The sequence below is a fragment of the Hypanus sabinus genome, chromosome 12 (assembly GCF_030144855.1).
Source record: "Hypanus sabinus isolate sHypSab1 chromosome 12, sHypSab1.hap1, whole genome shotgun sequence".
NCBI classification, from domain to species: domain Eukaryota; kingdom Metazoa; phylum Chordata; class Chondrichthyes; order Myliobatiformes; family Dasyatidae; genus Hypanus; species Hypanus sabinus.
The window spans coordinates 30,687,781-30,713,700 of record NC_082717.1 but is presented as its reverse complement, the minus strand read 5'-3'; the positions used below and the strand labels follow the sequence as shown (position 1 = coordinate 30,713,700).

Genomic DNA, 25,920 nt, shown 5'->3' with positions numbered 1-25,920 from the left:
GAGGGAAGAGGTTTGCATATATAGGATAGTACCTAGATAGACAGAGAAAAAGTGTTATCCTAATATGTTCTTAAAAAGAAGCTATCAGAGGTATTTGAATCAAAAATGGAAGTGATATCTAAGTTAATAGCTTTTGATCTCTCTCATTCTTGGAGGACCCATACCAATAAGTGTAACCTGCAGTTTCATTGGTTTCTGCTCCCACTTCATTAAGCCATAATTATCCTAACTTCTACTTACAGGAAGGAGAAAAAGACAAAGAGAAGCAGGACAATGAAAAAAAAAATTGAAGCAGAAAAGTAGTTTGGAAGATGATAGAAAATATGAAGATGATAGCAGAAAGTGAGAGGAAAGGAGAGATTGCAGATTATACAAGATGCGCAGAATTCCTGAATTGCCTCGTTTTAATGTGACTAATGGCAGTGTTGCATTTGTAATACTTGATATTCTTCTACTTCTCCACCAGGTGACACTAATTACTCTCACAGTAAAGTTTATAAGAATGCCTTGATGTTGCACTATTTATAATAGCTGGAAGACAAACCCACCTATTTTTTTTCTCTCTCAGCCCAGTATGTCAACAGCGGACACTGGGAAAGAAGATGTGGATGATTCCTTTGACTTTCTAAAACCAGGGGACCCTGATGTCAAATCTCGACTGCATAGCTCTCATTAAACATGAGAAATAGTAACAGTAGCCCATGTGCTCCATCAATCTGACTGTGCTATTCAGTGAGATTATGGTTAATCTGATCCTGGCCTCAGTCGAATTTCCTGCCAGTTTCTTGGTATGCTTGACTCCCCTACAGACAAATCTATGAAGTATATTCAATGATACAGCTCCTCGCAGTTCTCCAATGTAGAAAATAGTTAAGATTCCCTAGACCTAATCAATTCCTCCTTATCTCTGCCTTAAACAAGTTACTCCTGTATTCCTAGTTCAATTTTTGACCATATTTTTCTTTTGTTTAACAAGGTAGCATTTGTGATAATACATAAACCTTATCCCCACCTTTCCTCTTAGTCACACAATTATCCAAACACACAGACTCTTAAGTTGTGTTATAAAATTTTATGGGCAGTAAATGCTTTTCTGTAAAATCTTCAAGAATGACATTTCCTTGTCTTACCTGCCATGGATGTGTAGGATGTCTAGGATCCTCTGGTTTAGGATTTGTTTTTGCATCCTCAGAATCCTCTTCCTTGCAATTCTTACTTAAAACCTGTTCATGTTCTAGAACAGACTTGATGGATTGAATGGTCTAATGCTATTCTTTTGTCTTATGGTTTTATACAAGAGGAGGCACTAGTATTTTCAAACTCCTGTCTGATGTGGAACTGCAGCAAAATGGTTGAATAAATTAGATTTCTGTGTGGAGAGAAACTCACAGAAGAATATAACTTTCCTTCCTCTATCCTCACCAATATCGCAGATAATTGTAGTACACGTTTCTACTGCAGTTTATGTTCATGGTATTGCTTTGAGCTGCCATATCTGATCCAAGTCTATTGCTTCTGCAAGACTATAATGCTGCACAACACCATGGATGGTGTCCTGGGAGAAGAAGACAGGACTTTGTCTTCAAAAGGACTGTGCAGAGGTCACTTCTATCAAAGCTGCAGTAGACAGTTAGGCCTGCTACAGATAGACTGGTCAGGGCAGAATCAGGTAAGCTTACCCCTTGTTGTGTTCACTTGTTGCTACCGACTGACTGGCTCCCATCTTCTTCAGGATTCAGTGAGTGGACATCTAGCTTAGCTGGTGGTATCCTAAATGACTTTTGCTGATGGATATTGTCGTTTTCCATTCTGAGTTCTTTCTGTGCTCTTGTTACTTTTGCTGCTATTTCTAAGTAATGTTCAAAACAGAGGAGAGTGTCTAGATCAAGGTTCCCAACCTGGGGTCCACCGAGTCCTTGCTTAATGGTATTGGTCCATGGCATAAAAGAGGTTAGGAACCTCTCGTCGAGATGGTGGTGGGCTGATTTAACAGTGGAGGAAGAAGGCTAGTAATCAAGAGTGGTTTCATTGCCCATGTTTGACCTAATGCTATTAGGTGTGGAGTCAAACATTGAGAACTCATGGGTTGGCTCCCTCTGCCTGCATATTACTACGGGGAATTCCGATCATCTTATGGTACAATATATACCTAGTTTCTGTGATGGAGCAGTCAGGCATGATTGTTGTATGATCCTGTGATTAAGAATATGTTTGCTGTTGCTTAACTAATCTTTAGACTAGCCGTCTATTTAGACAGTCATTCCCAGACGGTTGTGAGGAATAATGTCTCTGAGTTGAAGTATAATGTTTCTATGGGGTTTACGTGTGCTACCAATGACTGTATGAGTTTCCTCTGGATGCTTCAGTTTTTTTCACATTCCACTGCACTGTGAGTTTCTCCCAGTGTGTACTGTAGGTGAGTGGTAGAAGCTGCGAGAGTTGCTGACAGTGTCGGATTAGTGGGGGTGATTGGCTCTTGGTGACACAGACTCATTGGGTTGAAGGACTGTTTTCCATGATTCCAGTTGTCATTTCAGGTCCAGAGCTGTGTGTGTTCTGGAACTTACTGCACCAAAGCGTGTCAAGCTTTTTCTGCTTTTTAGACTTGCAAATAACTCACTATCCGTGGATAAAGCAAACCCGGGTTTCGGCTTCTGAAGTTGTCAGAAGGCCCTTTGTTAGATTGTTTTCCTGTAATTGATACCTAGTTACATGTACTTGTTTGTTAAGGAAGTGCATATTTTCACTGGTCACAAAAGTTCCTATAAAGTATTGGTTCTACTTATAAATTAAACAAGAGCCTCCTACAAGACACAGTTATTAGCAGAGTAAAAGCCTGAAAGGCATACTCTGGCATTACTACAATGGCAGCACCAGTATGTTCCACATTGCAGCCTTGTTTAAGTCTCATTTTATAGGATTGGTGGTAATCTAGGAGAGGAAAGGAAAAAACAATGCCCAATCAAGTCCCAGCACTGATATTTCCCACCTTTTGTATGTCAACTGTAATGATCAATTCCATATTTTTTCAAACATGGCCAATTTGTTAAGTTCATTGGTTCTGCACTCATTTATTGTGAATAGATAGGCTGTTCACAGACCACTGGAGCAGTCTAAAACCCATGTCACTGCAGAAATGAAAAAAAAATAGAAACTCCTGATGAAGGGTTTCGGCCCGAAACGCCATCACTACCTCCTCCCATAGATGCTGTCCGGCCTGCTGAGTTCTGCCAGCATTTTGTGTTTTTATTTATTTCCAGCATCCGCAGATTCACTCGTGTTGCCTTTGAATTCACTGAAGAAATACTTGTTTGTTCGGAATAGAAAAAAATAAGACCTGTTCTTTGCAGCTAATTATTTAAATACAAAGAGGAAATAAAAAAAGAATGCTGTTTTCTATATTTTAGATACTAATTACCTATCATAAATTCAGACGTTCTTGGAATTTTCACTTCATATGTAATTTTCTGCTTTTCATATACTTGGCATCAAATACTGTTCTCTGTTAGATGGTGGAGGATAGAAAATGTATTTGAGGAACTAACTTTCAAGGTTTGGATTTATTTTGTCACGTACAGGTACATCAAAACGTACACTGAAATGAATGAAATTAATTTATTTTGGTCAATACAAACATAACAAACAGCATCATACAACGATGATTTCATAGGACAAAATTACAACAAAACACATAGGTATTCTTTAAAACAGACGGAAAGGGTGTAGGCTGAAGCTACAGCTTATTACGCCTACCCCTCTTACTTATACAACAACCTAGGATGTGTTGGGGCAGCTCACAAATGTCACCACACATTCTAGTGCCAATATGCGTAGCATGCCCACAATGCTCAACTGAACATTTCCTTTATTGGCTGTCTGTTCAACCAATGCTCTAGATGGAAATCCATTTTGAAACATCCTAAGTAATTTGGGTAAAACCCACCAAACCTTTTTTACTTTGCTGAATTCCCCCAATCTTTTCATTTAAAAGCTTTGATTGTTTTTTATTCATTGTTTGTGTGTATATTTCTGTGGAATTCTGAGGCATTGTACTCCATACTCTTGTAGCCCTTATGCAAGTATGTCAGCCCTTTGCTGTTTGGTCTAAATTCTGAGATTTGTTATTTTTTCAAAACAAAATGTCATCACTGGATGCCAAGTTAATTCCTTTCATCTTGACAGTCTGCTCCCTATCTTTGATAACAGATATAGTCTGAATTTTACTAATATTTTGTTATAGCTCTGCTAACTTTCTTATTGGCGTTTACCTCTTCCTGCTCTCTTTATGAAAGTTCACAGTTCATACCACCTTCCAATAATCCTGTGTAGCCTCAAAGCTGGTAAATTTTGGAAGACTACAATTAATACATTTGTAATTATCTTGCCTTGGTGTGAAAACAGTTGGGTTTGGAAGGTTGCTTCAATGATTACCACCATCCTTCCATTTATATTAATCCTTGTCAGTTTCTCTTTTCCACAAATCTTCTTGTTTCCTAGTTCTTTTCCTGTGTGTTCTCTTCCATTACCCATTCATTACCTCTTATTTTTAAAGAATAATATGATTTATACAACATCATTAATTTGTGAATATAATTTAAAATAAAGATGGCATTGCCTTTTCAGCAATGTTACACTTGTGTTTTGGTATATATCTCTCTATTTATTTCCCCAAATACTTATCTATCAGTTTTTGAATTCTATGGGAGTGTGGCGACCCACTTCCTAGCACACTCGAACCGGCTCACAAATAGCCAGCGTGCAGGCACAAAGGCCAGGTCCGCAACAAAGGGAGAAAAGCCTGCTGGGGTTTGTGAGTACGTGTCTCTTGGAGCATCCGTGCCTGGGGAGGGCGGGATGAGGGAGGCTTTAAAACAAGGCTGTGAAGTTCGAATAAAATTATCTTTCACTGCAGTTTACCGACTCCATGTTGTTATTTTAGCGCTGCGTGTAGCACACCGCTACAGGAGGATATTTTTGGTGGCGATCCCTTATCTTTTAATTTTTTCATCTATGTTAGAGCACTAGAAATACTCCTAAGTCATTAAATTGCTTCTTTAACTGGACATGAAATGAGGTTAATGACAATCCAGGATGGCTTCAGGTTTCTTTCTGTCCAACTTTGAGAAAGTCATTTTCTGCTCAGCTCAGCTAAGAGTCGTAGCAAATGACATCTATCTGCATTGCACAAGCAATACTGACAATGCTAAAGACAATTCTGTGCATTATACTCTGCCTGAGCCATCTAATCACCTGAGCAAAAATTCATGGATATCCCCTTGTTCAAGGCAAATTCAATATCCAAAGATGTTCCTGGTATGACCTGTGCATGATCTTTCCTTTTGTCCCAGAATACTAAGAAAATGAATCTCAGGGTAGGTTATGGTGATATAAATGTACTTTGATAAGAAACATACTTTGAACTATGGTCCCAGGAGTTTGGAATTTTATCATATTAACAGTGCTTTGTTGTCCATAATTATTATATCTTTCCAACCATTGCTGTACCAGCTGTCTAAAGGTGTTATGTAACACCTTTGATGAAATAATTGCAACAAGTTCCTCCTTTATTCAGTAAAATGTACCATGCAGCTATTACACAATATTGTTGCTTTAGTCTGCCAGGGTAAATGTGTTCAAGATTTCAAGCAACATTCAAAAATGTGAAAAAAATGTTGCAAGATGCCCTATTATGTCTAAGGATCTGTTTTGCTTGTCTGTGATGGACAATGGGGGGGGGGGGGGAGAGAAAAGAGGAAATATTCCTTCTGCTGACTTTGAAACTGAATAATTCTGAGCTAATGGCTTTATTTAATGTCAGCAATTTATGTGCAAAGTATGAGGGTGGTGCTATCAGTGTTTGTGCCATTCTGCCTACAATAAATACAAATCTAAACTACAAAGAATACATATAAATAAATGCTTGCTTATGTGTAATTTGCTGAAGGTTAGATTGAGCAGTAGAAACGTCTTTCAAATTCCTGAACTTCACTTTTTAGATGTGGTAGATATATTCAGACATCTTAAATATGTATAACTGCTTGTCAAGGAAAATACGTATGTCACAATCAGTAATCTAGGAGGAAATCGCTTGAGCAATATCTTGTTAGTTTGTGTACAAATTAGGTTGGGCACACCAAATCATGGAAGGTTCAAATGTTAGCTCTCATTTCAAAACTAGCTGGAACATCCTGTGGATATTTAAGAACAAGGTTGGCACCTTTTTGCTGTGTTAGTCAGAGCTTAAGCACTTGGTTGCTTCTCAGTGTGGACAGGTGGCTGAGGGATCGGCTTTGGCTCCGTATTGAAAATGATCTATGCTCTAGAGATTGCATTCTACTGAGTTAGAGCCAGTTCTACTCGATTGCAGCCAATTCAGCAATCCTTCACTTGACAGCTGGAGGCAGTGGGCATTGCTCCAGTTGGCTTCAGGTTCTCGATTTGCCCACCAGAGACAAATGGGTCAACCGCAAGTAAATATGCAAGTTCCAGACAACCCATTAACTGATACTCTCCCATCAATTGAAAATAATTTCACTTGTAGCAACTTGTAATATGCTATTAAGCTGAAGTTAAATTGTTTATCAATGTGCATATAAAATAATCATAAGTTAATAAATTATCAGTTGATCAAGGTTTTTATAGCACAAGGTATTGGGGATAAGCTTCCACTACCAAATAAATGCTCCCAATAGCATGTGTCTCAAATAGCCTCTGACAACTGAGTCCCGGTCCTGTCCTTCACGTGTGGTTTAGCTACTAAGCCTGGTGGAGCTGTTTCTGCTGACTGGAGAAGGGACTAAGCTGGCACCTAGAAACCAGTCTCTTTGGGCAGTTGGAGCTTGTCAGCCGTGGTTGGCAGCTCATTCAGGAGAATGAAACTGATCTCCAACCATTGTGGCTACACCCAATCATGGCAAAATCTTCAGGAGTAAACTTGAGGAAATATTTGGAGCTGGAGTCCCTAAGGCAGCCCTATGTTGATTTCAACATTGACTGGCAACTCCTGCGACGCCACTGGTGCCAAACCGTATCAGTCTCTGCCGTTCCTTTGGGTTCATCAGCTGTATGGAGGAGGGATCCTGTTACATGGGTAACAGCTTGTTCTCCATCACACTCTCCATGTGACTGCTTATCACGTAGGCAACTAGGACGCAACATCCATGGTCAACCTCTGTCAAAGGATGGCCTGCAATAAACTATCTTTGAAAAATAGTTGTTGAGTTACAATGGGATATAGTCTTCAATTGGTACTCTGTTAGTGTTTCTGTATCTGAAAATTATGCATTGCAGATGGTCCTATTTTGTAAAAAATAAATGGCTTTTAAAATACATACCATGGAAAATAGGGCATTTTATTTTATATTCTCCTTCTTTTGCAGTTTACTTTTCACTAAAGTCAGACTTGAGGCAGTACACAAGGGACCAGATGAAGCTCTCGAAACCTGCAAACATATGTTAAATGTGTGGCAGACAACATACAGCTCTCATTGCAGGTAGGTTCTACTGTGAATGCTTCATGGCAAATGCAGTGCATCAGTACACTTAGAAGCAAAATCATTTTTAATAATTTTATGGGTCCATTAAATGAAAGATGTGTAGTGGCGTGTGAATACGTTGTAATACTATAATATCAATCAGCTCTTTTCCTTATCTAAAACAAAATCCCTCAGTGGCCAGCATCCAAGGAGATGCAACAAATTAATATTTCAGGTCAGTGACCTTCTGAAAGATTAGCATTGTGTGGTATTTCTGTATTCAAATTTGTGCAGTTGGCCAGAAAAATAATAATGGCACTGCATTCCATGTGTTTTAGAATTTTGACCACACTGTGCTCCTTGTTTGCAAGTTATAAACTTTGCATTTTTTCAATGATTTGCATCAAAGAGACAAGATATGTTGTGATTGTGAATTTCATCTGAAAACTCAGTGATTGATTACTGCAGTCACATAAAAGGTTACTGCACAAAATAAGAATGATGGGATGGGTAATTGGCTAACTAAAAGAAAGTAGTCATGATAAATGGGTCATTTCTGGATTGGCAATTAGTGACTAATCAAGAATTGGTATTGGGCCTCAGCTATTTACAATAAATATTAATGACTTGGGTAAAGGGAACAAGTGTACTGTTGCCAGATTTACAGATGATACAAAAATGGGCTTGCAGGTTCTGAGGAGAACACAACTGGGTACAGAAAGTTATAGAAAGCAACACACACAAAATGCTGGAGGAACTCAGCAGGCCAGGCAGCATCTATGGAAAAGAATAAACAGTCAAGGTTTCAGGCCGAGACCACCATAAAATGCTAAAGGAACTCAGTAGGCCAGGCAGCATCTATGGAAAAGAGTAAACAGTCGATGTTTCAGGCTGACTCTTCATCAGGACTCCTGAAGATGTCCATAGATGCCGCCTGGCCTGCTAAGTTCCTCTAGCATTTTGTGTGTGTTGCTTTGGATTCCAAGCATCTGCAGATTTTCTTGTGTTTGTGCCAGAAAGATATAGTTAGGTTAAGTGAGTGGACTCGAATTTGGCAGATGGAGTATGACATGGAAATGTGAGGTATACCATGGAGGTGCATGGTAGCTTAGTTAGTGTAACGATTTACAACACTAGGTGTAAGATCAGGGTTCAATTCCCCCCCACTGTCTGAAAGGAGTTTGTACATTTTCCCTGAGACCTCATGAGTTTCCTCTGGGTGCTTCAGTTTCTCCCTGCATTCCAGAAAAATCATAAGAGTTACAGTTAGTAAGTTGTGGGTATGCTATGTTGGCACTGGATGTTCCCAGCAGATATTGGGACTGTTTGGTCATTGTCACAAGCAATGCATTTCACTGAATGTTTCAATGTACGTGTGACGAAGAAAGCTAATGTACACTAATATTTCATCTTTAAAATCTTTAAATCACTTTAGAACAGAATGTGAAAGCAAATTGAGCAATACTACACACACAAAATGCTGGAGGAGGTCAACAGGTCAGGAAACAGTTATGGAAATGAATTGTCAATGTATTGGGCTGAGACCCTTCTTCAGTCCTGATGAAGAATCATGTTGACTGTTTACTTATTTCCTTAGATGCTGCCTGACCTGCTGAGCTCCTCCAGCATTTCCTGTGTTGCTTTGGATTTCCAGCATCTGCAGAATCTCTTTGTGTTGGGTGACATTACAAATGTTGCTGTGCAACAGCCTCGGGGTTGGGGGGGGGGGGAATTCATGTGCATGTAACATAAGGGGTAATCTTATTGTAAGATGGAAGTTACAAAGTGTTTGACGGAGGGATGCTAAGAGGATGTTTACCTTTGTGAAGTTATCAAAAACAAGGACATAGTTTCAGACTTGGAGATGACCAATTTAAGAAAGTCTAATGGGGAGAGAGCAGGAAAGTGGTTTTGCAACTAAGATTGAATCTGACATGGTCTCATTGAATTGAGGGGCTTATGCCTGCTTTCTACCCCATTTCACATTTCAGTAATAACAAAAATACTCTACAAGCAAATATATTTTTGACATTGTCCTGCATTTATGGTCTGTACATGGATTTTTGAATGAAAAATGGTATTATTATCAAGGTGTCCAGCTTTATTTTAATTAAACACCATTATACAATATGTTCATTATATTTGAATTATTTGGAGTATTCTGGTTACCTGTGTTACCTAGAAATGAAAAACAATGACATCTTCTTTTGCAGCAGAATTTACACTATAGTTATATAATGAATGAATGGGCATGAATGTAAAATAATATAGCTATATTCTCACTAGATGATATAAAGAACATGCAAACCATAGAAAGTTTTTTCTCTTCCACATATTTTGCAGATGCATATGAACAGTATATTTTGTGCTACCAAAGAAATGTTTTTTCCCCACACAAATCAATAATGCCTCAATTGTTAAATTAAGTGGTCTAATCTTGTTTATTGGATCTTTCCAAATCGTAATGGAGATGGAATTTCAAAATATATGCTTTATGTAACATTTAAATAAGTTTCAATACTCTAGTAGAGCATTGAAACTCATTGCTTTACAAATGCAGCATTGAAACTTAAAGATCAAGATGAGTTTATATCTCCCCAGCCAGACTGAACAGATGCTGCCTGTCGACCTCTTGATTTTGGGACTGACAAAAATGTTCAACTAACATTAGCATTTTGTTTCACTTGGTCTTATCGTATATCTGCTTGTACGCTGTTAATTCTTTAATGGTTTCTAATAACAATTTTGACTTGTTGTAAGCAGAGAGATATGTAAAACCCCAATCTCAGAAACTCTTTTGCCTTCGATAGGATTCAGTAAGGCAGACAGGTGTCATCATTTAAATGTAATTCAAGAACCATTCAACAAAATGCTGCTGTGGCAAAGCTATCTAGAAGCAACTTTTGGAATTCCACCTGAAGAAGGAATGGTGAACATTTGCAGCAACAAGGTTCACATTCCGGGAACCAAACTGTACACAATAATGTTAGAAAGCGTGCAGAAATTTTGTAATCATATGGTACCATACAAAGTGTGGTATTTAAGCTAGAAAAATTAAAATGAGTTGTTATTAGAGAATTAATCAGTGCTTGCTTCTTCCAGATAGAAATGTCAGAAATTGCAACACATATTTCTTCTATGAAGGGCACTAATAATGAAAGTTTCTAAAATTATTTCTAATATCCACATCAGTTTCTAATTAGTTTCTAATGTTGATATGTGTGGTGGTTAGACATTAGACCATACTCAAGAATGAACAGTTTTTAAATAGTATCAGTTGCACATGTTTGCGTTCAAAAAGCAGTGATTTTTGCCACTGATAGTTGTTAAGAAGTAAGTATTAAGACAATTTAGAATTGTTTTGCTCTCTGCGGTTACAAGTATCCAGGCTTGAAGATGCAAGAAATGGCCGGGAATGAAAATGAAATGTTTTCACTGCTTCAATAACTTAGGAACTATGAAGAATTTGAAGGTATCAACAATCATCTTGAATGTTATGATGAAAATGAAGATTTGAAGGATGCAATTGTCAAAAGCATTGTATGAAAGTATCTGCACTGTGTCTGCACTAATTTTGTTCATTTACAGTTAATGAAAAGAACAAAGCAGCGTTTTGGTTGACTGTCGCATGCAATGACGACAACGATATCTGTGCAGGAGAGTTTTTAAAGTGGAAAAACCATTGCACTTGGACAGTTCCAGTCTCTAAACTGCGGAAGTCCTGGTGCAGTGCCTCAAGTAGTTGTCACAAAAGGGGGTCTTTCTTGGATGCAGTGGATCACCGTGACTTGCCTTATCAGCCCTTCACGCTCCACAAAGTGTTTTAGAACTGCCTTCCTGGCCATTGGATCTCACTGTTGATCTCATCCACCTAGTCCGCCAGAGCTGATTTCACATGCTAGAACAGGCATCCCTATTTCATATGGGTATGAGGCTCACCAGCTACCCTCACCTGGTTTAGCCCGCCTGTCAAAGCCCTGTACCGGGGTGTGGCCGCTGTTGCATGCAAACTGGTCCTTCAAGCCGCAGATGAGAGCCGAGCATCCATTGAGTGAGCTGCCCTGGATTGGACATAACAAGCCATTTCACCAGAGGTGCTAGCCCTCCCAAGACACCCCATATGGCAGTGTACACTGAACAAGTTCGTCCATTGATAACTATTAGGAAATGCAGTTTTATGGTACTGTGGTAGCATTGGTGTGTTCTAATTTCATTTAAATACATAATTGTTACTCAGTTAAATAGTAGTTTGTCTTTTTATACCTTTTCAACTATTTGCATGAAACTTTGGCTAATTGGGCAGCTGCTTAATTGATCCAAAACGTACTGGTCCTGATGTGTTTCAATTAACTGGAACCCACTGTATTTCATTCCTGTCTCTATGATTTCTGCTCCAGGATTACTCAAAACAACTAAACATCAACCACAGCATGGTTGATTGGAACACCATTGTCACTGTGACCAAGCACTTCCAACATTCATGGCTGTAATCTGTACCTTTTATACACTGCAAAACCATTTGACAGCTTCTCCCATACTCATGGATCTATCATAGAGTGGCAGAATACTACAGCATGGAAAAAAAGCCCTTTGGCCCATCTGGTCCATGTTGAACTATTGCGCCGCCTAATCCCATCGACCTGCAGCCAGAACATGGGCCCCCATACCCCTCCCATCCATGTACCTATCCAAATTCCTCTTAAGTGTTGAAATCAAACCTGCATCCACCACTTCTACTGGCAGTTTGTCCCCTAGAAAGAACAGCAGGTTCATGGGAAGTTTCATCACCTTAAAGTTATAATCTTCAGTGGTAGCTGGATTAATATCCTGAAACTAGCCCATTAATAATACTCTGGGTTTATAAATGCAGAACAGTCTTGTCAGTGGGTAGTACCACTTCCTCAAGGGGAAATGGGCAATAAATAATGGCTTACACAGGAACACTCACACATTGCACATTTAGACGGAGACATAACGTAAAGACTTTTACTCCCCGTGTACGTGAAGGATGTAAGAAATAAAGTCAATTTATTCAATTCATTCATGAGGGAATAAATTTCAAAGTTAATTTATTATCAAAGTACATATATGTTACCATATACAACCCTAAGATTCATTTCATTTATTGGGCATATTCAATAAATCCAAAAACCATAATAGAATCATTGAAAGACCACAACTAGGTGGACTACCAATGTGACAGCAAATTGTGCAAATACAAAAAAAATTAATAATCAATAAGCAATAGAGAACATGAGATGATGTCCTTGAAAGTGAGTCCATAGGTTAATTAATGAGTCCATTAATTAACGAAACATTAATTAATGATAGCCATTTTCATCGTTATAGAGGCTAACTACAAGGACACTCTTTGTAACACATTAAGCATGTTGACTGGGACAGACTTAGTTGTTAAACAAACACGAAGAAATCTGCAGATGCTGGAAATTCAAGCAACACACACAAAATGCTGCTGGAATGCAGCAGGCCAGACAGCATCTATAGGAAGAAGCACTGCCGACATTTTGGGCTGAGACCCTTCGTCAGCCCCGAAATGTCTACAGCGCTTCTCCCTATCGATGCTGCATGGCCTGCTGTGTTCCACCAGCATTTTGTGTGTGTTGCTCAGTTGTTTAACTTGGCTCACAGATGGAGAAAGGAAAAGTGGGCACAATACTGGATGTCTTTAGGAAACATGATTAGCGACTCTGGAAAGGAGAGATGTAATGATAGAAAACATCCTACATTCTTATCCTTGTGATGAAATCTATTCTCCTTATTTTAGTGATTGGGACAAAGAGAGCAGCTTAACTGAAGGGGCACAGCTGGAAAAACGGAGCACTCTTCAAAGTAGTGTTGGTGAGGGAGCGTCGGCTGAGAAACGAAGCACTATTCACCTTGCTTTTCCGGATTTCCATGAGGGCGAATCAGGTAAGGAGGAATTTTATGTCAGGTTTTACAGGATTATGACTTGCCTTATTGAACTATACTTGAAATCTCTACATAAGTACTTCAGCTATTCATTTATTTATAGGGAGCAAAAAAAAACAAGGTGATTTTGCTTGAACTTTAAATGTTGTAAAAACTATTTTAGGCAAATTCCAGAGTCAAATATTAGTGAATTCTAATCAGATTGGAACTCCTGTGAGCCTTTATTTATTACTTAAATACTCTAATTGCTTGCACTGGTGTTACAGTTAGGATTTATTTAAGATGCAGGTCTTTTACGGTTGGAACTTACTTAAGTTACAGATTATTTTGGGCTAAGTGCCAAGAGTTACACTGAGGTGTAGTCACTGTAAATCACTTGTTCATGAAGAGCAGTCCCCATCATGAGAGTTATTCCATTAGTGCCAGATCCTGTCTTCATGTGACACCTATCCACAACTGCATTCTCCAGGAGAGAGCAAAGAGATCGAAAGATAATTCCTTTTTCCAAAATCATTGGCAAGAAATAAAACTCAAGGAATGAAGTGCTACTTTTTCAAACATTAACATTCAGAACTAAATGAAAAGGTTGAAAGCACCTCTCAAACCCGCAACATCCATCATCAAGAAGGGTAAGAGCAAACTGTGCACTGGAACACTACACAGTACAGGTTCCCTGTCAAGTTGCATGTCATTCTGATCTGAACATATATTGCTTGTCTTTCTTGCTGCTGGGTCTAACTCTCAGAACCTCCTTTCCAATAGCACTTGGAAGCAGGGCTGCTATGATTCATAAAACCAACTCATCATCTTTTCAAGGGCAATTAGGGATGGATAGTTTAAAAAAAAGCCCCATTAATGGTCATAATGTGGTCCCTTGTGCATTACCGTGTTATGTGACGCAAATTCGTCGTTATAAAGCTGATAAAAATATACCTGCATTCTGTATTCTCTTCCAAGACTTAAGCATTGGAACCCTAAAATACGCAGCCATCTGCAGATCAGTTTAGCTATTGTAGTAACTTTGTAACTGATCAATTGTGCAACAAAGATGATCATAACCATCTCCATTCCAGAAAAGCATGATGTTTGTATGGTAGTAGTGTATAATATTATGGTGGCGCAGAATACAACTTCAACCAAATAGTGCATCAGGGTGATGTTCAAATGTTTACAGAAATGTTTTCATTGATGGAGAAGAAACCACAAGGGATGAAGCCTGGATTGTTCCATTGCTCTTCTGAATGGCATTGGAAACTGGATTCGTGAATAAAAGAATGAGATTTGTTTCTTAACCCCACATTGCTCTGTGTCATAGAAACCTTCTCTCTTGTCCTCTTTGCATTTCAGAATCAGATTTAATATTGTCGACATAGAACATAGAAATTAACAGCACATTACAGGCCCTTCGGCCCACAATGTTGTGCCAACCATGTAACCTACTCTAGAGACTGCCTAGAATTTCCCTTGCGCATAGCCGTCTATTTTACAAAGCTCCATGTACCTACCCAAGAGGCTCTTAAAGGACCCTATTGTATCTGCTTCCACCACTGCCGCTGGCAGTGCATTCCACACACCCACCACTCTGTGTGAAAAACTTACTCCTGATATCCCCTCGGTACCTATTTCCAAGCACCTTAAAACTATGCCCCCTCGTGTTAGCCATTTCAACCCTGAAAAAACCTCTGGCTATCCACACAATCAATGCATCATCTTATACACCTCTGTCAGGTCATCTCTCATCCTCCATCGCTCCAAGGAGAAAAGGCCAAGTTCACTCAACCTAGGCAACACCCTTGTAAATCTCCTCTGCACCCTCTCTATAGTTTCCACATCCTTCCTGTAGTGAGGTGACCAGAACTGAGCACAGTACTCCAAGTGGGGTCTGACCAAGGTCTTATATAGCTGTAACATTACCTCATGGCTGATGAATGCCAACACACCATATGCCTTCTTAGCAACACTGTCAACCTGCGCAGCAGCTTTGAGTGTCCTATCGACATAAATCTCAAGATCTCTCAGATCCTCCACTCTGTCAAGAATCGTACCATTTATATTATATTCTTTCATCAAGTTGGACGTACCAAAATGAACCTTCACTCTTATCTGGGTTGAGGTCCATCTGCCACTTCCCAGCACAGTTCTACATCCTATGGACGTCCCGCTATAACCTCTGACAACCCTCCAGACTATCCACAAAACTCCCAACCTTTGTGTCATCAGCAAATTTACTAACCCACCCTTCTACTTCTTCATCCAGGTCATTTATAAAAATCACAAAGAGGAGGAGTCCCAGAACAAATCCCTGCAGAACTCCACTGGTCACTGCCCTCCATGCAGAATATGACCCGTCTACTACCACCCTTTGCCTTCTGTGGGCAAGCCAATTCTGGATCCACAAAGCAAGGTCTCCTTGGATCTGGTGCCTCCTTACTTTCTGAAGGAGGCTTGCATGGGAAACCTTATCAAATGCCTTACTGAAATCCACATACACTACATCCGCTGCTCTACCTTCATCAATGTGTTTTGTTACATCCTTAAAGAATTCAATCAGGTTCGTTAAGGTGTGACCTGCCCTTGATAAAGCCATGCTGACTATCCCTAATCAGATTAGGTCTCTCCAAATGTTTATAAGTCCTGCCTCTCAGGATCTTCTCCAACAACTTGCCCACCATTCAAGTCCGACTCACTGGGCTATAATTTCCTGGGTTATCTCTACACCCTTTCTTGAACAAGGGAACAACACTTGCAAACCTCCAATCCTCCGGTACTTCTCCTGTCCCTATTGATAATGCAAAGATCATTGCCAGAGGCTCAGCAATCTCCTCCGTCGTTTTCCACAGCAGCCTGGGGTATATCGCATCCAGTCCCAATGATTTATCTAACTTAATGCTTTTCAAAAGCTCCAGATCATCCTCTTTCTTAATGTCTCTATGTTCAAGCCTTTCAGTCTGCTGTAAATCATCCCCACAATTGCCAAGATCTTTTTCCCCAGTGAATACTGAAGCAAAGTATTCATTAATACCTCTGCTACCTTCTTTGACTCCATGCACGTGTTTCCACTATCGCTTCGGATTGGTCCTATTCTCACATGGCTCAACCTCTTGCTCATCACATACTTGTAGAATGTCTTGGGGTTTTCCTTAATCCTGCTCACCAAGGCCTCTCATGGCCCCTTTGGGCTCTCCTAATTCCATTCTTAAGCTCCTTCCTAGCAACCTTGTAATTTTCTAGAGCTCTATCAGTACCTAGTTTCTTGAACCTTTCATAAGCTTTTCTCCTTAACTAGATTCTCTACACACTTTGTACACCATGGTTCTTTAACCCTACCATCTTGCCCCTGCCTCAATGGAACATACCTATGCAGAACTCCATGCAAATGTTCCCTAAACGTTTGCCACACTTCTTCTGTGCATTTCCCTGAGAACATCTGTTCCAAATTTATGCTCCCAAGTTCCTGCCTAATAGCATCATATTTCCCCCTACCCCAATTAAATGTTTTCCCAAATTGTCTGCTCCTATCCCTCTCCAGCACTATGGTGAAGGAGATAGAATTATGGTCACTACCTCCAAAATGCTCTCCCACTGAGAGTTCTGACACTTGACCAGGTTTATTTTCCAATACCAGATCAAGTATATACTTTCCTCTCCTTAGCTTGTCTGCATATTGTGTCAGGAAACCTTCCTGAACACACCTAACAAACTCCAGCCCATCCAAACCCTTTGCTGTAGGGAGATGCCAATCAGTATTAGGAAACTTAAAATCTCCCAACACAACAACCTTATTATTGCACTGTTCAAGAATCTGCCTCCCTATCTGCTCCTCAATATCCCTGTTACTGTTGGGGGGGGGGGTCTATAAAAAACCACCCAGTAGAGTTATTGCCCCTTTCCCGTTTCTGACTTTCACCCACACTGACTCAGTAGACCATCCCTCCATGATGTCCTCCTTTTCTGCAGCCATGGCACTATCCCTAATTAGCAATACCGTGCCCCCAATATGTCATGACATTTGTTAACTTAGCGGCAGCAGTACAATGCAATACATAATATACAAACAAATTAATTACTCTAAGTATATATGTAAATTAAATAGTTAAAAAAGTGTAAAATAGAAATAATAAAAAATGAGGTAGTGTTCATGGGTTCAAAGTCCATTCAGAAATCTGATGGTAGAGGGGAGAAAGCTGTTCCTGATTCACTGAGTGTGTGCCTTCAGGCTTCTGTACCTCCTTCCTGACAGCAACAATGAGAAGAGACTTTGTCCTGGGTGATGGAGTCCTTAGTAATGGATGCTGTTTTTTTGACGCAGCGCTCCTTGAAGATGTCTTGGGTACTACGGAGGCTAGTACCATGATGGAGCTGACTAATTTTTTAACTTTCTGTAGCTTCCTTCAATCATGTGCAGTAGGGCCCCCTGCCCCCCCCCCCAATATCAGACTCCCATTTCTTAGGGCAGGGAGCATCTTTGATTAGAAGTAACAAGGTTAATGTTTTAGGTTGATAATACATATATATAAAACATATAACAATTACAGCACAGAAACAGGCCATCTTGGTCCTTGTAGTCCATGCGAAACGCTTACTCTCACCTAGTCCCACTGACCTGCACTCAGCCCATAACCTTCCATTCCTTTTCTGTCCATATACCTGTCCAATTTTTTCTTAAATGACAAAATCGAACCTGCCTCTGCTACTTCTACTGGAAGCTCGTTCCACACAGCTACCACTCTCTGAGTAAAGAAGTTCCCCCTTGTGTTACCCCTAAACTTTTGCCCCTTAACTCTCAACCCATGTCCTCTTGTTTGAATCCCCCCCTACTTTCAATGGAAAAAGCCTATCTGCGTCAACTCTAACTCCCTCATAATTTTAAATACTTCTATCAATTCCCCCCTCAACCTTCTACACTTCAAAGAATAAAGACCTAACTTGTTCAACCTTTCTCTGTAACTTAGGTGCTGAAACCCAGGTAACATTCTAGTAAATCTCCTCTGTACTCTCTCTATTTTGTTGACATCTTTCCTATAATTACCAGAACTGTACACAATACTCCAAATTTGACCTCACCAATGCCTTGTACAATTTTAACATTACATCCCAACTCCTGTTCTCAGTGTTCTGATATATAAAGGCCAGCATACCAAAAGCTTTCTTCACCACCCTGTCCACATGAGATTCCACCTTCAGGGAACTATTATTCCTAGATCACTCTGTTCTACGTTCTAAAACTCGGTTCTTATGAAGGCAAGTTGCAGAGAGGGAAGCTGGAGAGAATAAAGGAAGGATTTGTGAAGGAGCGATGAAGAATCTGAGTGACAAGAGCTATCAATACTGAAGTAGCAATTGTACTGAGTAGATAAAAAACAATGTTAAAGTATTTTCAGCGTGCATGCCAGATTAGGTCTAGAACTTTATGCCTAAAAGTGTCAGTGCCAAAGTTTAACTAACAGCAAGTTCTTCCACATTTAATTATATTCTAGGTAGCCAGATGGCCTGTATATATATATATATGTATGTATATGTGTGTGTGTGTGTGTATATATATATATATATATATATATATATATATATGAATTAGGACTCTATTATCACCAATGTTTTTTCTCTTTATTAATGTTCATTGATTTGAAATGATGAATTAGTTAAAATAGTTCCAAAACATGTTTTAATGTGTCTACTGCTATTGGGTTAATTGTACTGTCTAGGGTCAGCTGAGGTCTATGGTCTGTGGTTGCAGAAAGCCATGACTATTGTCTTTTCATGTCACATTTTGAGAGAAACAACTCAGACTTGAAATAGATGGATGATAAGTTGATGCATGGAATTTTGGAGGCAGTCTCATTTGGGGTTTTATTCCCAGTAATATTTTTTCTGCTGTAGTAAATTAGGAAAAACAGTGTGCTTGAAAGATATTCGTTAAAGATTCTGAGCTCCCTAAACAGAGTCTAAACACAGCAACTGAGGAAGAGAAAAAGGTTATTGTGTTAATTTCTCTGCACTTGCTACTTAAAGATATCTACAGATGTGGTTAAACATAAATGCAGGATTCCACTGACAATTTTTGAAATAAACCCAATATACTTTCAAATAGTATTCTGCATTTGATCTTCAGGGATATTAAATTCCAAAAAATAGAACGGTGATCATTTGTCCAGGCAAGAATACATTTCAGATACTGCATTCTGCTTTTGGCATCTTTTAACAGAAAAGATATTTGGAGCATAAGAAAGATGCTAATTAGTTTCATTAGGATAACAGAAGGATTAAGTGGATAGTGCTGATCCGTAGTACTGAGTGGAGTGAAAACTAGAACAATAATTTGGGAACAAGGAAGATTAACATAGAAATGAATTAATACTTTTCAAAATTATCTGTATGATTTTTCACCATGTCATGAAACTGATAAAAGAAATTGATGATTATTGAAACTAGAAGTTAAATTATGTCTAAGGTTAATAGAATATGCAGTAAGTTACAACCACAACTGAGTCAGTTAAGAATACTGTTCAATTGATTTTTAAGGGGCTTCCTCAACATGTAATATATTTAGTCATTGAAGAAGTGATTGAGCAAATAGAAAGATGAACTATTTAGCCAAAGGGATAAAGTAAAATTCTGAGGGAAGTCATGTTTAAGCTATGCAAAATCCTGGACAAACAACACCAATTACTGTGCACGTGTGATTATTGAGGTCCAGGCCCTGAGGGAAGTTCAAAGAAAGCAGTAAAGCTTGCTCTTGAGAAATAGTTTACTGACTAATCAGGAAACTGAAGGAAAGCCTTGAAAAAATATCAAGGGTTTCTCAACATGCAAGTGATGTTATGTGAAGTTTGGATGTTAGTGAAGTTTGGAAAGTAAAGGAACTGAAAGCTATGGTAAGACTGAATAGTTCATTGTGAATGTTAGCAAACATGGAGCAAATGCCTTTCCTCTCTCCCTTCTTCCTGAAAACTATGCCAATTTCTTGCTGTTTTGACAAAACAAGCCAATCATTTGCACCCACAAAAAATACTCCTACCATTAGTAAAACTCACCTGTTTAATTTCAGACTACAGTTCCTTTTCAGTCTTTAAATGGAAATACTCAAACTGACCCTGCTGAACTGTGCCTCAGGTTCCCAGTGTGTCCCATCGGTTGCTGCTTCCCGAATGGAACAGGCAACATCTGAGGAGTCTGCACAAAGCAGCAATGTGAAAAACTCCCCCAAGCACTTGTCCATCATTCTGGAGCAAATTTGGTTGCAGGCTGGTAAGTGTCAATATTTTATTGATGTATAGCAATCTGATAGCATAAATTGCTGTATATTATAGCTTGCTATATTACAAAGTGACAAATCTTTAGAAGCTCCAGAAGAACAATGTTTCATTTAGCAGTATACATGTGTATGGTTGAATGACATTGAACTTGAATTTGAAATATTTCCAACATTTGTGAAGTGGTGCACAAGTTTATTGTCTCAGGTTTGTAATCTTCCTCCTTAGAGTCAGAAAACTACAGCACAGAAACAGGCCATTAGGTCTATCTAGTCCATTACCAACCATTTAATCTGCCTAGTCCCACCGACCTGCACGTGGACCATAGCCCTATCATCCGTGTACTTACCCAAACTTCTCTTACATATGGAAATCAAGCTTCCATGCACCACTTGCACTGGCATTTTGTTCAACACTCTCACAACCTTCTGAGTGAAGAACTTTCCCCTTGTATTCCCTTTAAACATTTCACCCTTATCCATGACCTCTAATTGTAGTTCCACCCAACCTCCGTGGAAAAAGCCTGCTTGCATTTACCCTGTCAATACCCCTCATCATTTTGCATACCTCTATTAAATCTCCCCTCAATCCTCTACGTTCTGGGAATAAAATTCTAACCTGTTCTATCTTTCCCTATAACTCAGGTCCTCCAGACCTGGCAACGTCCTTGTAAATTTTCTTTCTATTCTTTCAACTTTATTTACATCTTTCCTGTAGGTAGGTGACCCAAACTTCACACAATACTCCAAATTAGGCCTCACCAGTGCCTTATACAACTCAACATAACATCCCAATTGCTGTACTCAGTACTTTGATCTGTGAAGGCCAAAGTGCCAAAAAAGCTTTCTTTACAACCCTCACTGCCTGTGACTCCACTTTCAATGAATTATGGATCCATTTGTTCGACAGCACTGGTCGGTACCCCACTGTTCACTGTGCGAGTCCGACCCTGGTTGGTCCTACTGAAGTGCAACACCTCACATTTGTTTTTCAAAAAATTCTACCTGCCATTTTTCAGCTCATTTTTCCAGCTGGTCCAGAGCCCACTGCAAGCTCAGATAGTCTTTCTCATCGTCCGCTACACCCCTAATCTTGGTGCCATCTGCAAATTTGCTGATCCATTTAACCATATTATCATCCAGATCAATGATACAGAAGACAAAAATGACCCAGTGCCTGGAAACTTCCGCAAAAAACTCTACAAGATTGGTTAGCCATGACCTACTATGCACAAAGCTATGCTGACTGTCCTTAATCAGTCCCTGTCTGTCCAAATACTCATAACTGCAGTCCCTTTGAATACCCTCCAATTATCCTCTCATTATTGATGTCAGCCTCATTGGCCTATACTTTCCTCATTTATTCTTAGAGCTTTTCTTCAACAGTGAAAAACATTAGCTATCCTCCAATCCTTCCGTACCTCACCCGTCACCAAGGATGACTTAAATGTTTCTGTTAGGACCCCTGCAATCACCACACTTGCCTCCCACAGGGTCCTTCTGTGCATTCCCGATACAAAATCTAGTGATGTAGATAACTCCACATTCCTACTTGAGCTGTCATGTGTATACTGCGATAATTGTAATGCCTGGCATTGTAGCACCCACATATCTATTATCTGCTGTTTCCCCTGATTGGGTTATTTTCCAATCTAAGGGTTACAGTTTCAAAACAAGATCAGGGAACAGAGATAAGAATATGTTTTTCACCCAGATGGTATGAAATGCTGGAATTCCCTCTGTGGAGGCTTCTCTGCGGCTTAGTCACAGCAGCGATTGACATGTTTTCAGATATCAGTGGAACAAAGTGGTATGGGATAAAGTCAGAAATCTGATGGTATTGGTAAAGGATCATCTAGGATTTTATTGAATGGCATGAGGACTGAATAGCCTGCTCCTGTTAATATATTTGTTCTACATTCAGTGGTACATAAAACAAAGATAACATTGGAATCATGGGGGACTTGCAACTGCATAAAAAACTCTGGAAACCAAATTTGCAGTCACAGTAAGGGGAATGAATTAAAGATGGTTTCTAGGTCAGTGTGTCGCAGAACCACCAAGGGAACTGGTTATTTTAGATCCAGTATTGTGCAATGAAACAGGGTTAATTAATAACCTTGTAGTAAAGGAGCCTCTGGGGAAGAGTGGTCATAATATAATGGAATTTCATATAGAGTTTGAGAGTGATTCAATTAACTCTGAAACTAAAGTCTTATATTTGAACTGAATGAAAGTACGAGGGGTGTATTGGATGAGGTAGATTGGCAAACTAGATTTTAAAAATATGAAGGTGGACAAATAGTTATTTCTTTAAATGACCAGTGCTTAAAGAAATAGTGCAGATACAATAGATTTCTAAAATGTATAGGAAAAATGGTCAACCGTGAGCAATGAAAGAAGAAAGATTAAAGATTAGTTTTATTTGTCTCAGGTACACCCAAACATACAGTGAAACATCTTGTTTTGGGATAACGACCAATACAGTCTAAGGATGTGTTGGGGACAATCTACAAGTGTCACCTTGTTTCCTGTGCCAAGCATTGCCAAACTTGCGGGCTTTAAATATTAAATAAGTATTTAATCTGAATTTTCCAAAGGAGCTATAAATCTAAGGAGTATAAGAGCTTAGAATTCAACAAAGTATAGGCAGAATAATTACAGAAAATAGTGCTAACTAGCAGCAGACATTAAAAATAGACTGTTTATGCTTACAAAGGCATGTAAAAGGAAGCGATTTGCAATTATAAACATCGGTTTCTCTCAGAAGATGTAGGAGAAATAATTAGAAGAAAATTGGCATAGACATTTAGAAAAATTGCTTTGTTGCTACTTTCATGGTGTGGTAACTTAAGGATACGAAGTCTCTTTGTATACTATTGAACTGACATTGAATTTGGCATTGTACTTGGAACAGAACCAAGTCATGCCTGGAGTCCTCCTCAAATGAAGCTAAATAAGATGGCTATTGCAAAGCTTATTCATGTTAATTTGCCTCACAATAAAATGGGATTTTGTATTTGATCAGTGATTCCATTATGATAACTGATTGATGATACTACTTTCAGGAGTAAATTTAATTTTCCTTTTGTTAGGTTTTTGGGTGCTTTGGACTGATTTGTGGTCAGTGATAAAGTCAAATCTGAGTCTAGCAGTGAATAAGTGAATGAAACTTTCCATCCACAGCAGTGCCCAGCATCTTTAAATAAGTTGCTGCCTCTTGCAGTTTTGTAATTATTAAAACAGTTGTAGATGAATGTGTCCCCACAAAACCTTTCAGAGGCTTCCCCAATCTGAAGCCCTGAAAGAACCGAGACCTCTTCAGTCTGTTGAGGGCCAGATCAGAGGCATTCAAGCCTGGTGACCAAAACAGCCCCAGACTAAACTTGAATCAACAAAGGATGCTCAATAGTTGTGTCAGGGCTTGAATATTATCACCTCTGATAAGGCAAAATTAACCGACATAGATGACAACAGAGCTTCACTTTTAGATGAGCTTAATGCCTTTTATGCTCACTTTGACCATCAAAGCATAGAGGGACCATCACAAACTCCCACAGGTCTGAATGATCCTGTGATTTCATACTCTGAGGCCAACATTAGAGCATCCTTCAGGAGGGAGAACCCACCAAAAGCATCGTGCTCAGATGGGGTACCTGACTGAGTACTAAAGACCTATGCTGATCAAAAGGTTGGCGTGTTCACTGAGATCTTTAACCCCTTGCTTCAGCATTCTGAGGTACCCAAATACTTACATCAGTGCCTAAGAAGAGTGTGGTAACCTGCCTCAATAACTATCATCTAGTAGCACTTACATTCACAGTGATGAGGTGTTTTGAGAGATTGGTGATGAAACTTATCAACTCCTGCCTGAGAAGCGACCTAGATCCACTCCACAAACGAGAACATCTGCAAATGCTGGAAATCCAACAAATACACACAAAATGTTGGAAGAACTCAGCAGACCAGACAGCACCTATGGAAAAGAGTACTGTCAACGTTTCGAGCCGAGACCCTACAGCAGGGCCTCTTGAGTGAGCGGGGCATTGGTGGGGCTTAAAGCTCGATCCTGAATGATTAGATCTGAATTGCCTATTCCTGACTCTTTACTTTGAATTGGTGTTGAACTGACTGGTAATTTTTTCAGGCCAAACGCTCTTTAGCAATGTGTGGTCCCATACTGGAGCTATCTCTATACTCTTAGATCGTACATTTAGGTCTCCCCACGTGTTCCATCTCTAATGATTCCCTAATCGTTCTCTTGTAGGCATTCTCTTCCTTGTCAAGGATGTTGGTCTCATCAAAACTTGGTCTACATGAGCATGATAGGCAGTGTTCAACAATCCCACTTCGTTCTGCTCTTAACTTTTTTAATTCACTCTTTTGTTCTGCTATCCTTGCCTTCTTTGGCTTTCCAGTCTCACCAATATACACTTCTTGGCATGGTGATACGGGTATGGAGTACACAACTCCCTGATACATTTTGTTAGATCTTCTAGGTGTCATTTTGCTTAGCCCTTTTCTAATCATGTCCTTACTTTTTGCTAATAACTGGACATCAGGTTTTTGATAAATTTGTCTTAACTTTTCAATTTAGCTGCCTCTGTATGGCACACTAACCATTCTGTTGGGAGCTTGTCTTTGTTATGTTGCACTATATTCCTTTCTTGATTAAGTGCATAGTGTAGCAGAATTTCTTGAATGCTTCTGTGATCTTCCTGTACTCTTCCTCCTTTGCAGCTCTAGTTGTGCACAAGGTGTTTGCTCTTAGTGCCATGCCTCAAAACAATGCCAAGCATTGTCTCCTTTGGATGATTTAACCAGAAATTCAGGTGCTGGTCTGTGTGAGTCTTCTTCCTGTAAACACTCAACTCCAGCTTGTCTACCATCCATTTTACCATAACATCTAAAAATGCAAAGTAGCTCACTTTCTACCTCCATAGTAAACTGTATGGGCTTAAGTTTGTTAAAAATGCTTCTGATACTTCCTGACCATGTTTCCACAGGATTAAGGTGTCACCCACATAGCGCAGCTGTAAGTCTGGCTTTTTAGTAGTCATAGCCAGGGCTTTAGTTTCAAGGCTGTCCGTGAATAAATTGCATAGTACAGAAGATAGAGGAGATCTCTTGGCCATTTCATCCTTCTGTTTGTAGAAATGTTCACCAAACTGGAAAACTGTGCAAGTCACGCAAAATGTAGTCACCTCCAAGACTAGTCTAAATTCAATTCTGTCTTTTCTTTCCATGAAGTATTTTTGTTCATTG

General features: G+C 39.4%; 1 protein-coding gene across 4 annotated transcripts in view; it reads left to right on the top strand.

Moving 5' to 3' along the window:
- Positions 1-25,920, top strand: part of LOC132402741 (tetratricopeptide repeat protein 7A-like) — a 245,947-nt gene that overhangs the window by 156,669 nt on the left and 63,358 nt on the right. For all 4 annotated transcript variants that reach the window (XR_009515057.1, XM_059985708.1, XM_059985710.1 and 1 more), the window contains 3 exons: positions 7,380-7,493; positions 13,261-13,406; positions 20,517-20,651. Coding sequence is in view for 3 of the 4 variants with exons in the window: in XM_059985708.1 (XP_059841691.1) it covers positions 7,380-7,493; positions 13,261-13,406; positions 20,517-20,651 (395 nt within the window). In the remaining variant the exon portion in view is untranslated. The remainder of the gene's footprint in view (positions 1-7,379; positions 7,494-13,260; positions 13,407-20,516; positions 20,652-25,920) is intronic.